At 33.7% G+C, this 13745-nt stretch overlaps 1 protein-coding gene and 1 pseudogene across 2 annotated transcripts; both read left to right on the forward strand.

Moving 5' to 3' along the window:
* Nucleotides 1-798: 798 nt before the first annotated feature.
* On the forward strand, nt 799-6119 carry LOC107771046 (pentatricopeptide repeat-containing protein At2g27610-like). Of its 2 annotated transcripts, none has more exons than XM_016590376.2 (2): nt 799-952; nt 2893-6119. In XM_016590376.2, exon 2 carries the CDS (start codon nt 2962-2964, stop codon nt 5116-5118), a length of 2157 nt encoding a protein of 718 aa, XP_016445862.1. In that variant the 5' UTR covers nt 799-952; nt 2893-2961; the 3' UTR covers nt 5119-6119. The 2 variants fall into 2 exon arrangements, with proteins under 2 accessions (XP_016445862.1, XP_016445861.1); XM_016590375.2 differs by lacking the exon at nt 799-952 and adding an exon at nt 1241-1852.
* On the forward strand, nt 5266-6119 carry LOC142178433 (calcium-transporting ATPase 9, plasma membrane-type-like; annotated as a pseudogene).
* Nucleotides 6120-13745: the final 7626 nt, after the last annotated feature.

The raw sequence follows: 13745 nt of genomic DNA on the forward strand, positions 1-13745 counted from the left end.
TCAATTTAATCGGTTTTTAAAATTTTAAAACCAAAACCAAACCAAGTTAAATACAAACCATCGGTTTGGTTGTTATTGGTTTGGTTCGGTTTTTCGGTTCTTAGTAAGCTAATAATAAGTCGATAATAGTAAAACAACACTATACAATAATTTGAAAATAATTTGGTAAATTTATGCTTTTTATATATTTCTTCCGGAATTAAAAGTTTATTTACCTCTTTATATGAAAAGAATGAACAAAAAAACAAACTAAAAGTTTGCTTTCTCAAGCTTTAGCCACTGTAGTCCTGCAATTTGAGTTTGCTTTCTTTACTCTTATGGTAGGATTTTTTTTAACTCTTCTATTAGGCAAAAGTATGTGCGGAGGGTTAGAGAATTAAAGTTTCTTAAGGAAAAGAAAATTGGCCGATTCCTATTGTTTTGGGCTTAGGTAATCTTTTAAGATATAAGTAGGATAAATCAAAATTCAAACTAACAATTAAATTGCATAAATTTTTTAAAATTATTTAGAAAAAATATTATATTGTATATAATTAATCTGTTTGGTTCGGTTTATTTTTTGATTTTTTATAATAGAACCAAAACCAAACCAAATATTATCGGTTTTTAAAATTTAAAACCAAAACCAATCCAAATCAAAAAAAATATCGGTTTACTTAATCGGTTTGGTTTGATTTTCGGTTTGGATCGGTTTTCGTTAAACCGTGAACAGGCCTACTGGCGTAAGAGAAATAAATGTTGAGAAAGTTACTATGTTCTTATAGTGGTGGTTTTAGACACGAGACAAAGGGATAGCTATACTTATTATCCATGGCCCGAAACATATGGTTTGGCACTGGAGCTCTGTGGCTGCAAAATGGATGGTGGGTGCCAAAGAGAACCCTTAGCATTCTGAGGAACAGAAAGAAGTTTATTCGATTTGTCAATATTACTGCATGTTAACTACTTCAAGGTTTGGCTTAGTGATACAATTAGTTATTGTCTTAAAAGTTATTCAAGTGAAGATTACCAATTCACCAAGGAAATGATAACCTATTGATGACTAATATGAAATGTTCATGAAACATATGCGTGGCACATTATGCAATTATAGTTTTCTAAAATTCAATAAACACTGAGTGTGAATATCGCCAAGATTTTGAACAGTCAAAATAGTATTTCTTAGATTGCATTTTTTCAAGCATTTCAGATATTTATAAATAGATAATAAGTTACATTAGGGTTTTTGCAATTTTTTATTTTAGAAATTAAGGAATTGAGTTATTCCAACATTGCATTTTGAAAAGAAAAAAAAAAACTACTGTCGGGTGCGGACAGTGCTTCTTTCATTTAATGAACTTGAATTCATCGAATCCAGATAGTGAATTCGGAATACCATATAGCTGAAACAAAAAATACTACTAAGAGAGAAGGGTGCGAAAAAAGATAAGTTCCTTCTTTTTCAACATAGAGATAAGATAAGAGAGAGAGAGAGCTATTTTCATTGTTTTGAAGAAAAAATAAGTTATTTTTACTGAACTTTTCTTTGATCAAATGGATATTATGGTCCCATACAGGAAAAGCCCTCTTAATTCTCTCATTCATACTTCCCAGCGGTAAATACTATAGGGAAGCTTCGAATGTGTAAAGCACGAAAGCTGAATGCTTGTTTCACACCCATTTGTATGCCAACCAGATGTTTGATATAGTTCCTGAACGAAGTATATATGCTGAATATCGTAGTCCATGAGCTTCAATGCACCAAATATCACATATGAATTGTCAGTCCTCTGCTAAATGTGGGATTCTTGAAGCTAATCATTTCTGTCCAGTTTTTCAATGCCAGTTGCCCACTATTCCTTCAAGTAACAGAGTAAGAGATAAACATGTGGTATAAATGCTTGTAGACTACTTATCAGAAAGAAAATTGGAGACTGTTAGCTGCCATTTTTCATTGTAAATTACTCCTTATTAATTTCTTCCACTATTACTAATATATTATATAAGGTTCCGTTTGTTGTTTTCTAAAGATTAAGATGTCTGGACTTCATCACATATATGATTATTTAGATGTTGTCTATAAATTAAACACTGGATAAGTAAATTGGTTTATTTTCTCAACATCTGAATGTGTATAATTTATTTTTATTTCAAACGATTACATAATAAAGTTTAAATTAAGTAATAATTAAATATTATATCCATAGAATATTAGAGTGAGTCTTAATTTACATGGTGTTTTAAAATGAGGCATATTCTAAAAGCTGGTGGTAGTGGCAGCTACCGATGGTGATGGTTGTGAGGTGGTGACTCATCATGGTCATGGTTGGTGGAGGTAACTGTTGGTGGTAGTTTTGTAATGGTAATAGAAAGTGATGACTGTGCGGTAGTTGATGGTGTGGTTGTGTGGTAGAGGCTAGTGATATTGGTTGATGGTGGTAGTTAGTGGTATTGTTTGTGCGGGGGAAGATGGTTGGCAGTGAAGGTGGTTGGCAGTGGAGGTGGTGGCTAGTGGTGGTGGTTGTGCTTTGGGAGTGAATAGAGTAGTGATAAAAGAATAACCGTCACAGGAATCTTAATAACTTTAAGATTCTCTACAAGACTGGAGTGAATCATACATGTTAAGAGCAAATAAATGGTTGTAAGAGGAAAAAAGAAAAAGAAAAGGAAGATTGAAACTAGTTTTAGTTCTGTATGAATCTTAATTGAGATCTGAATGGTTATATTTAGAGAACAAACAAAGCTTAAGTCAAATACTTTCTTCCACAATGTGACAAAGAGAGTCATAATTGGTCTAGTTGGTTTTCTGATAGTGCACATATCATCTTAATTACTTTATATGTTTCAGCCATTTAAGTTACTTTCCGCTTAGTTGAGTGACAGTTTAGTGATACTATTTTAATTTCTATACAGGTAGTTGTATCGAGATCACAATTGTCGTTGCCAAATATCAAGAGAAATAATGGGGTTGTTTGTAACAAGATGCTTGAAACTAGTGTTAGTTCTGAAGCTTCCATCAAAGCTCAAGTCCAAAAACTGGTTGATCTACTCCATGTATGCGCTGATGAAGAGTTATTAGATGAAAGCAAAGCCATTCATGGTTATATTCTGAAGTCTGATTTTTCAGATAATAACTTGTTGCTGTTGCTTAATCATGTATCACACGCATATTCGAAATGCTCAGAGTTTGGCTCTTGTCAGGTATTGTTTGATAAAATGTTGCAGAAGAATGTCTTCTCTTGGACTGTCATGATTGTGGGATCAATAGAAAATGGATTTTTCTATGATGGGTTCAAATACTTCCGAGAGATGCTAGAGTACGGAATGCTGCCAGATGGATTTGCTTACTCGGCTGCATTGCGGTTGTGCGTTGCTTTAGGCAGCCTTGAATTGTGTAAAATGGTACATGCTCAGATTGTTGTGAGAGGCTTTACTTCAAATGTTATTATTAATACATCACTTCTTAACATATATGCAAAGTTGGGGAATGTTGAGGCTTCATCTCTGGTTTTCAACAGTATGAGTGAAAGGAATGCAGTCTCTTGGAATACAATAATATCAGGACTTACTGCTAATGGTCTTCATTTGGAAGCGTTTAATCGTTTTCTTGAAATGAAAAATAAAGGATTTTCCCCAGATGTATACACTTTAGTTGGTGTAATGAAGGCAGTCGGGAGTTTAGGTGATATTGGCAAGGGTAAGGTAGTCCATAGCTGTGTTTGTGAGTTAGGTATGGATTCTAATGTTGTTGTAGGCACTGCACTGATTGATATGTATGCTGAATGCGGTGCTTTATGTGAGGCAAAGACTGTTTTTGATTCTAATTTCAGCAATTGTGGAGTAAATATGCCATGGAACGCAATGATTTCTGGTTATACACGGTGTAGATGTAGCCAAGAAGCTTTACAGCTATATGTTAATATGTGTAAAAAGAATGTTAGGTCTGATATTTACACTTACTGTAGTCTGTTCGACGCGATAGCTGAATCAAAATGTTCCAAGTTTTTAATGGAGGTTCATGCGGCGGTTCTTAAATCTGAATATGATAATATATCCCTTAGTGTGCAGAATGCAATTGCAGATGCTTATGCTAAATGTGGGTCTCTTGAGGGTGTAAGGAAGATCTTTGACAGAATGGAACAAAGAGACATAGTGTCTTGGACCACTCTTGTGACTGCATATTCTCAAGGTTCCCAATGGGAGGCAGCTATAGCCGTTTTTTCTCAGATGAGGGAAGAAGGCTGTGCAGTCAATCAGTATACTTTGGCTAGCACCCTTGTTGCATGCGCTAGCCTATGCTATCTTGAGTACGGTCGGCAACTTCATGGGCTCCAGTACAAAACTGGGTTACAGAATGAAAGTTGCATAGAAAGTGCACTAGTAGATATGTATGCCAAGTGTGGGAGCATAACTGAGGCAGAAAAGGTATTTGGTTGTATTTCCAATGCTGATGCTGTTTCTTGGACTGCCATGATATCTGGGTATGCCCAACATGGTTCTGTATTTTGTGCACTTGAACTATTCAAGAAAATGGAGCAATTGGGCATTAAACCCACTGCAGTTACATTATTGAGCATTTTGTTTGCTTGTAGCCATGGTGGATTGGTTAAAGAAGGTCTTCACTTTTTTTGGTCAATGGGTAAAAGGTATAATTTGGTACCAGAGATGCAGCATTATGCTTGTGTGGTTGACCTCCTTGGCCGTGTGGGTCTTCTAATTGAAGCGTTCGAATTTATTGGAAAAATGCCTGTTGAACCGGATGAAATGGTTTGGCAATCACTGTTAAGTGCATGTAGGATTCATAGAGATTCTGAGCTGGGAGAAATAGCTGCCAAGAAAATCCTTTCTGTTTGCCCTCAATATTCAGCTACATATGTTCTTTTATCCAATACATATATGGAAACTGGGAATTTTAGAGAGGGAATTGACCTGAGAAATGTTATGAAAAAGCAAGGGGTTAAAAAGGAGCCAGGCTTTAGTTGGATTACTATTAACGGTAAAGCCCATAAATTTTATGCAAGCGATCAGGAACACCCAGAGAAAAAAAGCATTTATCTTATGCTGGAAGAATTAAGGGTGGATATGAAGGCTTTGGGTTATAAACCAGATTTCAGATCTGTTTTAACATCTGGAGATTGAAATAGCACCTTGTAGCAACTAGTTAGGGGAGTCAACATATGAAAGTATTGGGAGATGACTTAGGAGAAAGAGTCATTATGATGCAAGCTTTGTACTTGAGGAACGTCTCATATGAAAAGCGATCATTTTGGTGCTAGTAGTACTTGAATTGCTTCTGTTGTGAAGGTTGTCCGATGGGGCAGATCCGTATATGCTAACATCCAGAAATTCATCCAGTTTCAGCTAACTGTTAACGTTGCTGCTCTAATAATTAATGTTGTTGCTGCAGTTTCTGCTGGTGATGTCCCATTGAATGCTGTTCATCTACTTTGGGTAAATCTTATTATGGACACCATGGGTGCACTTGCACTGGCCATAGAACCACCAACTGATCATCTAATGCGCCGAGCTCCTGTTGTTCGAAGGGAACCTCTCGTCACCAATATCATGTGGAGAAACCTAATAATACAGGCTCTGTATCAAGTTACAGTTCTCCTAATCCTCAATTTTCGAGTTGAACAAATTTTGCATTTAGAGCATGAGACGAGGTAGTGCGCTGTTAAAGTGAAGAATACCTTGATTTTCAATGCTTTTGTCCTATGTCAGATTTTCAATGAATTCATGCTCGGAAGCCAGATGAGATGTATTCAGAGGAGTCCACAAAAATCATCTATTCATTTCAATCGTCTGCCTCACATTGGTGCTTCAGGTTATCATAATATTCTTTCTTGGAAAATTCGTTTCAACTGTGAGACTGAGTTGGCAATTTTGGCTTGTTTCAATAGCCGTTGGACTTATAAGCTGGCCCCTTGCTGCTCTTGGGAAGTTGATACCTGTCCCTGAGAAGCCATTTGGGGAGTACTTCTCCAAGAAATTACCGAAACGAAGAAATCAACTAGAGTGTTCATAGATATTTATACACACGCAAAATTAACTAACAAAAGTGTCTGTTTTGTTAGGGTGGCATTTCTTTTGCTGCTGTACATAAATTTGCTGCTAATATTTTACTAGTTCTTGGGTCATTTTGTGAATGTAGTAGAACAGTATAAATATATTTTTTGAATGCCTCTTTAAATTCGGATGTAGTCGTCTCTGCAGCCGATTCAAATTTTCCTGTTATGTCTATGTTCTCTGAGGTTTAAAAAAAAAAGCCTTTTCTGCTGTTTATTACATGAATGTGTCATTTATACGGGAAAAAAATTGCCAGATTCTAAAGCTACTCTTTTAGTGGAGATTTGTTGTTATGTTTTGAATCGTAGCACAGAGGTTAGATATTCTGCACAAAATGAACTATTTGCCTAGGACTCGGGATAAATATGCATGGCAGACACTGAACTTGTCTTTATGTTGAATCATAGCACCGTCGTGGGCCTTCGTTTTGCTTTCTATCTCCTGTATCCTAACAACTAGTTACAAATTCTGCGTCACCTATTAAAATTTAAGTTCCATGGCATTATGAAAGATGCAACTTCAAGAGTTTCCCCAAAGGAAGAGGTGCCAAAAGCAGGGAAAGAGGGGCCTTCTACTATTTTTCTCCTTGTTGAATACTGAATTCACTGGGACGTGCTCATTAAGATAAAGGATCTTTGGGATGAAATGGACTTGAACAGAGATGAACAGATGAATGGATAAAGAGAATTCATACAGCCGATACCCCAACCAATTTGTGATTGAAGCACAGTTGATTGACTGATTGATGGCAGGAGGTCCTAATTTTCAAATCCAATCCGTACCTGCGTCCATTTTATTGATTGCAGTTCCAAGCGTCTTGTGGGTGAGTTCGGTATCCTCAATTCCTTCCAGACTATAATCATCTTTGTTATTGCTGCTTTCAAACTCTTAAAACTATTTTTATATTATGTCTCATTTTTGTCTGAATGCAGAATTGCTGAGTTGTAGTATCTTCATGGATCATAAACATGCAACTTCTTGCTGCTAGTTGCTTAGACCACGGCAGAAGTAGGAGGCTCATTTCTATGGTGAGACTTTTCTGCTGGTCTTTGATTTCTGAAGTAGAATCCTATTTTCTCTGACAAGGATGCACATTATGATCTTCCTTAATTTAACCTAAGGTCGTTATTAAGATATGTAGTAATTGCATTTTAGGCTTCTTTTTCGCTCACTCTCACGGAGTTGTCTTCACTATTGCTGCATCCATTGCATTTAGGAGCTTTATGGTTTATTCTTTATTAACCTTTGATACCTTTCTCAGCCTTTTGGTTAAAATCAAGCATGGGCGTATCTAGAGGGTTCCATGGGGCACGTGAACCCATGCTCCCCTCACTAGATTAGGTATCGTAATGTTGTAATCTTTTCAAAAATACTTAAGTATATATGTGTGCACCCAAGCTCCACGTATTATATGATGCGATGGTTATTGCGATTTGGGCGCACCTCTATATGCAAGATTATGAATTCAAATCTTATGTCAATCTTGTTATTTTTTCCTTTTTTCCCTAGAACTAGGTGCCCATTGGCGATGGGTGTATCTGGTGTCACTTTTTGCGTATTAATGAAGTACTTTTTATTTTGTTTCTTTCTTTATTTAATTTATTCTTGTGTATATTAAGCTAGTAGCTGTGTATGATATAGCATATTAGCATATAATCAATGGGTTGAACTGACTCCAACATTTTTGACACGAAGTATAGATGTAGATGTAAGAAAATTACTATTTTAAAAAAATTAATTTTTAACTTATACTTTCAAAAGTGTAATGGGTGTAATAGTAAGTACTAAATGTTGAACCCGTAAAATTTATATAGTAGATCCACATTTTAGTAATAGTGCATCCATCTTCCCAAAATCTTGAATCCGCCTGAGATCAAGTGTGTTCTCTAGTAACCTTTGTAGGCACTATATCAGTATGAAATACTAGTAAGATTGTTAGAGAGATCAACTTCTGAACACTAATTAATTACTGAAAATTTGGTTAGGTAACTCTTTTGAGGAAATGAGCATAGGTTATTCTCCTGTTAGAGTTCTTTTCTCCCATTGGGGATTTTGGGTGTGGGAAGGGGCTTAGATGGCTTTCTTCTTTGTGTATTCTATCGAGAGAAGTTAATCAAATCCTAGCGAACATGCAAATTATTTGCTTGCATATGTAGAATCTGTGAATTTTGCTAGAATTACTAAGAAATAGAAACTGATTTGTATCTAGACAGATCCAAGGTTGCTCTGAGAATGAGAGTGAAGATATGAATGAAGGGTGTGGAAGGAGGTTGAGAGAATGAGAAAAGATGGTTGAGAGGGGGGAATGCTGGTGATCGGAATACTGAGGTTTGATCGGACCCTAGAGAGAAGTTAGAGCTAGGTTTATATCCAAAATCTTTCTTGTTGCCTAAATGAATAATCATTTGAAGTATTTTATCGCTAGGATCATTCAAGATTCAAATTACTTTCTAGTGCATCACTATTCTAGCTAAATTCACTTATGATGCATATGCAAGCAGGTATTTTATACGAGAAATTATGAAGCATACAAATTCTTAATGTACTGTGTGAAATGGACTATTCTCTTCAGGACTCAGGTGTCTTGATACAGAGAGGATGATATCTTATACTGTATGAGAACTCAGTTAAACATGAAAGTTTTTTTTTTCCTTTTCTTTTTGCAGATTTCCCATGATTGAAAGCATGTTTCATGGTTCTACACAACTTCCAGGGGTTCAAATATTGACATATTAGCAGTAAAATAATGCTCAATTTCGTGAAAATGTGTTACTGTTCTTGCAAAAATGACCACCTAAATGCAACATTTCGTTCCCTATTTATCCCAAGAAAATGATATGTTTTTCCTTAAATGGTCTCTATTCGTAGGGATTTTCTTAAGCTCAGCTGGATACGAAAGGAAGTATAAAAGCAGGATGGAAACAGTGGAAATAGAAAGGATATAACGTTCACGTCAACAAAGAAAGCAAACAAATTCTTTTTACTAGGTTAAGACAGCATGGGGTCGTTTAGATACCGAGATTAAGAATATAATCTCATTATGCAATCCGTGTATTATTTTATGTTACATTTGATTGGTAATTCGTTTTCGGTATAAGCAATAACTGTATAAATTATAGGAAAAATGATATTGTATAACCGTTCTCAAAATAATAATCGAAAATATATATATACATTCTGTATGTTATATACAAATGTTATACAAATTTTATACGGGTTAAAAGCGAAAAAAGCCTTTATACCGCAAGCGCAACATTATTTTATACAGGAATCAATATTTAGCTCTATGAAGATAAAACACCTAAAAGACCAAAGTAACAATGTTTTATCTTTCTATTTACTTAAAAAACAAGGTAAAATGATAAACTTAAATAGTGTACGTCTTGTATCCCATTTTCAATACAATGAGTCAATTATTAGCCAAAACAAGTATATGCACTAATTAATCTAATAATTGTTAACTTTTGTATTACGTTTCTCACATTATAATCTTTGGCTAATTTTGTCCAAAAATCTAAATACTGTTGCATAATTTTTTCCCTTCAGAATTGCGTAGTGGCAATAATCATAATCATACAGTGGTGGGCTTAGCTGAACTAAATCATGATTAAATTTGCACCCGTGACCTGCCTTAATTAGTTCATGGCTTAGATCCCCATATTCATTTAACCAAGCTGGAACTTATCATACAATTCTTTTTTCTCAAGTGGTCCATTGGTTTGGTACACCACATCATGCCCCATGATTAATGATTTCTCCCATTAATTAATTAATGTTAATACAACTAAGAAAACCAAAAGGGATCTAATGTAAGAATGGAACATTGGAATAAGAATGATGCTAAAACCAAAAGTTGCTTAATCCACAGCGCACAAAGATTTGAGATAGTGGATTATGTACACACGTGCTATAGTCAATTGATTAACCCACACTAATCAGCCTGTCAAATTAGAATCTTTCTTCCTCTTTAAAATTCTAGTTTAATTTATCATTTTAATTCAATCTAAGCTTTATAACTAGTCTAAGAAGAAGTCTTAGTTGTCCGACCAAAAAATATTCTGTTTTGTCTTTTTATAATATATTTGAGGGGAAAAGACATTCTCAAAGTGACCTTACCTAACAAGCCGACCACGCTTGATTTCTTTGATAGTACTAATATCTTAGTAATAAAATTAGCTAAAAGTGACAATATATAATCACTCTTAAAATAATAGTCGAAAAAATATATAATTTTTATATATTTTTGTATATATATTATGTATGTTATATATAAAAAAATTATACAAACTTTCGCTAGCGAATATAAAAAATTTCTAGCACGGACTAAAAATGATAACACCCTATTAACATGTAGAGAATTTTAATTATGTGCTTGACTGGACTTCTTTTCCTCTTAATCAGCACCTTTTGGTTACATGCATGTGGTTCACATATAAAAACATTTAATTTCATTTGAATATTTATCAATCCTCTCCTTTTTTTTTTCTTTTTTTTTTTGAAGTTGTGGATGGTGATCAGACTCACAGGGTCACACTTTAAGATACAAAGGTACTAACAATTTACTGGTAACTACTCAATTTTTACTTTTTTTTTTTACCAAGTGAATTCAACAGTCAATATCGATCAACTTTCAAAGTGTAGAATCCATGCCTAGTATATGAAAAAAAGAATCAAAAGCTAAAAATAACCAACCGATTGAATTTTCGCGTTAAAACTGACACTGAAATAAGAAGAAAATACAGAAAACGTCAAAAGGGACAAACAATTTTCATCATATGCGAATTCAGAACTTTAAGTAATTGAATGCAGAATATATATACTATTAATCTCTTCAATAATGTGAAGTGAACATTGAACAATAATTTGGACAGAATGAATAGTAGATATAGCGACATTTCTCCAATATTGAATACTTTAGGAACAAAGTACTTGATATTACCATCATTATCATGTTATCACCAACTATTCTTTGTAATCTCCATCTTAATTTTAATTGTAGTGTTGACATATGAAAATTTTAATTGTAGGATGAATTATTTTAAATGAATTAGATTAGTCCTGTTAGCCATTGAGTGGTTAGCGGTTACTACCTTAAAAGATGTCTCGTCCCTTTATTTCAATAATCTCGATGTGAACAATTAATCCATAAATTTAATATTTGATTCTAATTTACATGGGTAAATAAACACTAGCTATATAATGACTCAGCCATTGTCATTAAGAAGAAGGACGTACGACACAATGGTAGTTTACACCTACTGATTTAAAATTTCGGATGCATATCATTTCAATTTTATTGAATATCTCCAAATGGACCAAAACAAAAAACAAAAAAACAGTAGTGTATTCTAGGAATAGGTAGACATGGCTATGGTTTTCATAATAATCATTCAATAGATGACTAGATTGCAGAACCATGCTATATATGAGAAGCCATGTCACTACATTCAGAGGCCGATCCAAGATTTAAACCCTATAGGTTCAACCTTTAAGATTTTTAGCATTGAACTCATTATAAAGCTATGAGTTCAAATCAATTATTTATTGCAATTTTAATAAATTTTACACATAAATATATGTTCCACATCGAAAATTATGAGTTCAGTTGAGCTCGTCAGCTATACGCTACATACGCCCCGGACTACGTTTATGGCCATCTTAGCATCAAGAAATGGCCAAAACTAGACATATTTGACACTACCGTTTACTTTTAGAATGGGATAATATTGCAGCCAATACAAATATATAATCATCATCATACCATTGAAAATAATGAATAGGATGTTATACACAAGTTCGATGTTGCTATTCGATCTAAAGATTTTTCCGATATGTACCAATAACTGTAAGGGGTCGTTTTGGTTAGTTCAGAATATTTAGTGGGGGTTTGGACATAACAATTGTAAAATTCCCAAAAAAGTGATTTTTTTTTTCAAGTGAAAATAATATTTGAAAATTAGAGTTGTGATTGGACAAGGGTTGTTTTTGAACTGAGTGAAAATTTTGAAAAATAACTTTTTGGAGTTTTTTAAATTTTCGAAAAATTCCAAAATTTATATTCAAATGAAAATTAAAAATTTTTATGGCCAAACACTGATTTTGAAAAAAATAAAAAATTTTCGAAAAAAGTAAAAAAACTCTTATGTCCAAACAGGCCCTTAATCTCGGTATAAAATCTTGGATAAGATAATACAATGTTTGCTTGGCCATATAAGGAAAAAAAATAATCGTTCGTATAACTAATGAAATGTTTGATTAGTGGTACTAAATAATACCGGGATTAAACTATGCGAGAAATTATGTATTAGTTAATGTATGATATCATGTGAATAAGAATACATGTATTAGCAATAAATTATTTAAAGACAAAAATATCCTTGTAAATTAGCATTTCATAAATAACAATCTTTTTATTATTAATTATCGGATAAATAACTCTCCGATCCATTATAATTTTCGTATACATAATTCTTTCACTATAATTCTCGTATAACAAGTAAGTATATGACCAAACTGCCCATGAAAAATATACTATTCGATTTAAAGATTATTCGACATGTTACATATATTAGATACTTTTTTTACACATACGCATTTTCTAGAATTGTTTGTCATCCTAAAAGCCTAAAGAAACACTACGCCCACCCATTACACCTAAAAATCTTAACCTCTTATAGCATCACAATTTCACAAGGAGAGTCAATTCATCACCGACAATTCCCTTTCATTCTCTAAAATAATGATACCAACTTGACTGAAAAAACAATTTGTATGGCTAGTTTAAGGGAATATATCTAAGAAACCAAGGACGGTGGTACTCTTGTTCTCTATATGTTTGTTGGTTTCCCTTTACTTTTTCTTTTAATTGCTAATTGACCACATGACTACGTGAATAATCCTTATGTCACACATGGCCATTTTTAGTACAAATTTAGCATATGAAACTTCTCTTTTACCAAACTAACGGTGCGCACTATCAACGGTACATATTCTTTCACGAATCATTTCATCGCTTTGATATTTGATAGGATAGTCGATTTCCATGTAATCCGATCTAGATATTGTAACTCCTCGCAATATTACGTCGATATTACGTCCCGCAGTATTATATTACTATGATGTTATGCTTCACAGTATTAAATTAGGACGATGCTGCACCCTGTAGTATTGTATGTTGAATTTGTCGTAAGACAATTGATATTAGTCCAAGGAAAAAGATTATTTAGAGATTATAATAATTATACTATTTTAAACAAATGATAATTAATTTGTGATGATGAGAGAGGAAGCAAGTCAAAGAAAAATGAATTTTTCGTCCAAGTTTGACATATTGAGATAAAATACGGGCCGAACGTTAATACCCGATATTTATGAATTAGTGTCATATAAGGTACTACATGACCATAATAGTAAAGTGTACAAGGTATGTTAAAAGCGAGTAGTATTTTAAAAAAGTTAAGATAATTCTTAATTATGCGGGTAATTAATTAATTACTGGGTAACGGGATATTACCTAATTAACTGGGGATATATTGAATAAGCATTAAAGAGCATGAGGTGGCACCTCATGCAAACTAAGTGACTCACAACTTAGAATTGAAGGTGGCTATCTTAAATGTCATACACTTGACATCTAGTAGATATATTAAAAAGTTTGGCATCTTTGGCTTCACTAGCCTTAAAATAATCAAACTAAG

This window comes from Nicotiana tabacum, chromosome 3 (assembly GCF_000715075.1).
Source record: "Nicotiana tabacum cultivar K326 chromosome 3, ASM71507v2, whole genome shotgun sequence".
Lineage (NCBI taxonomy): Eukaryota > Viridiplantae > Streptophyta > Magnoliopsida > Solanales > Solanaceae > Nicotiana > Nicotiana tabacum.

Coding starts and splice junctions, on each gene's coding strand:
- LOC107771046 (XM_016590375.2), top strand. CDS start 1,736: ATGCACCAAATATCACATATGAATTGTCAGTCCTCTGCTAAATGTGGG. Junction 1,853..2,892: donor CTATTCCTTCAAGTAACAGA/GTAAGAGATAAA, acceptor ATTTCTATACAG/GTAGTTGTATCGAGATCACA.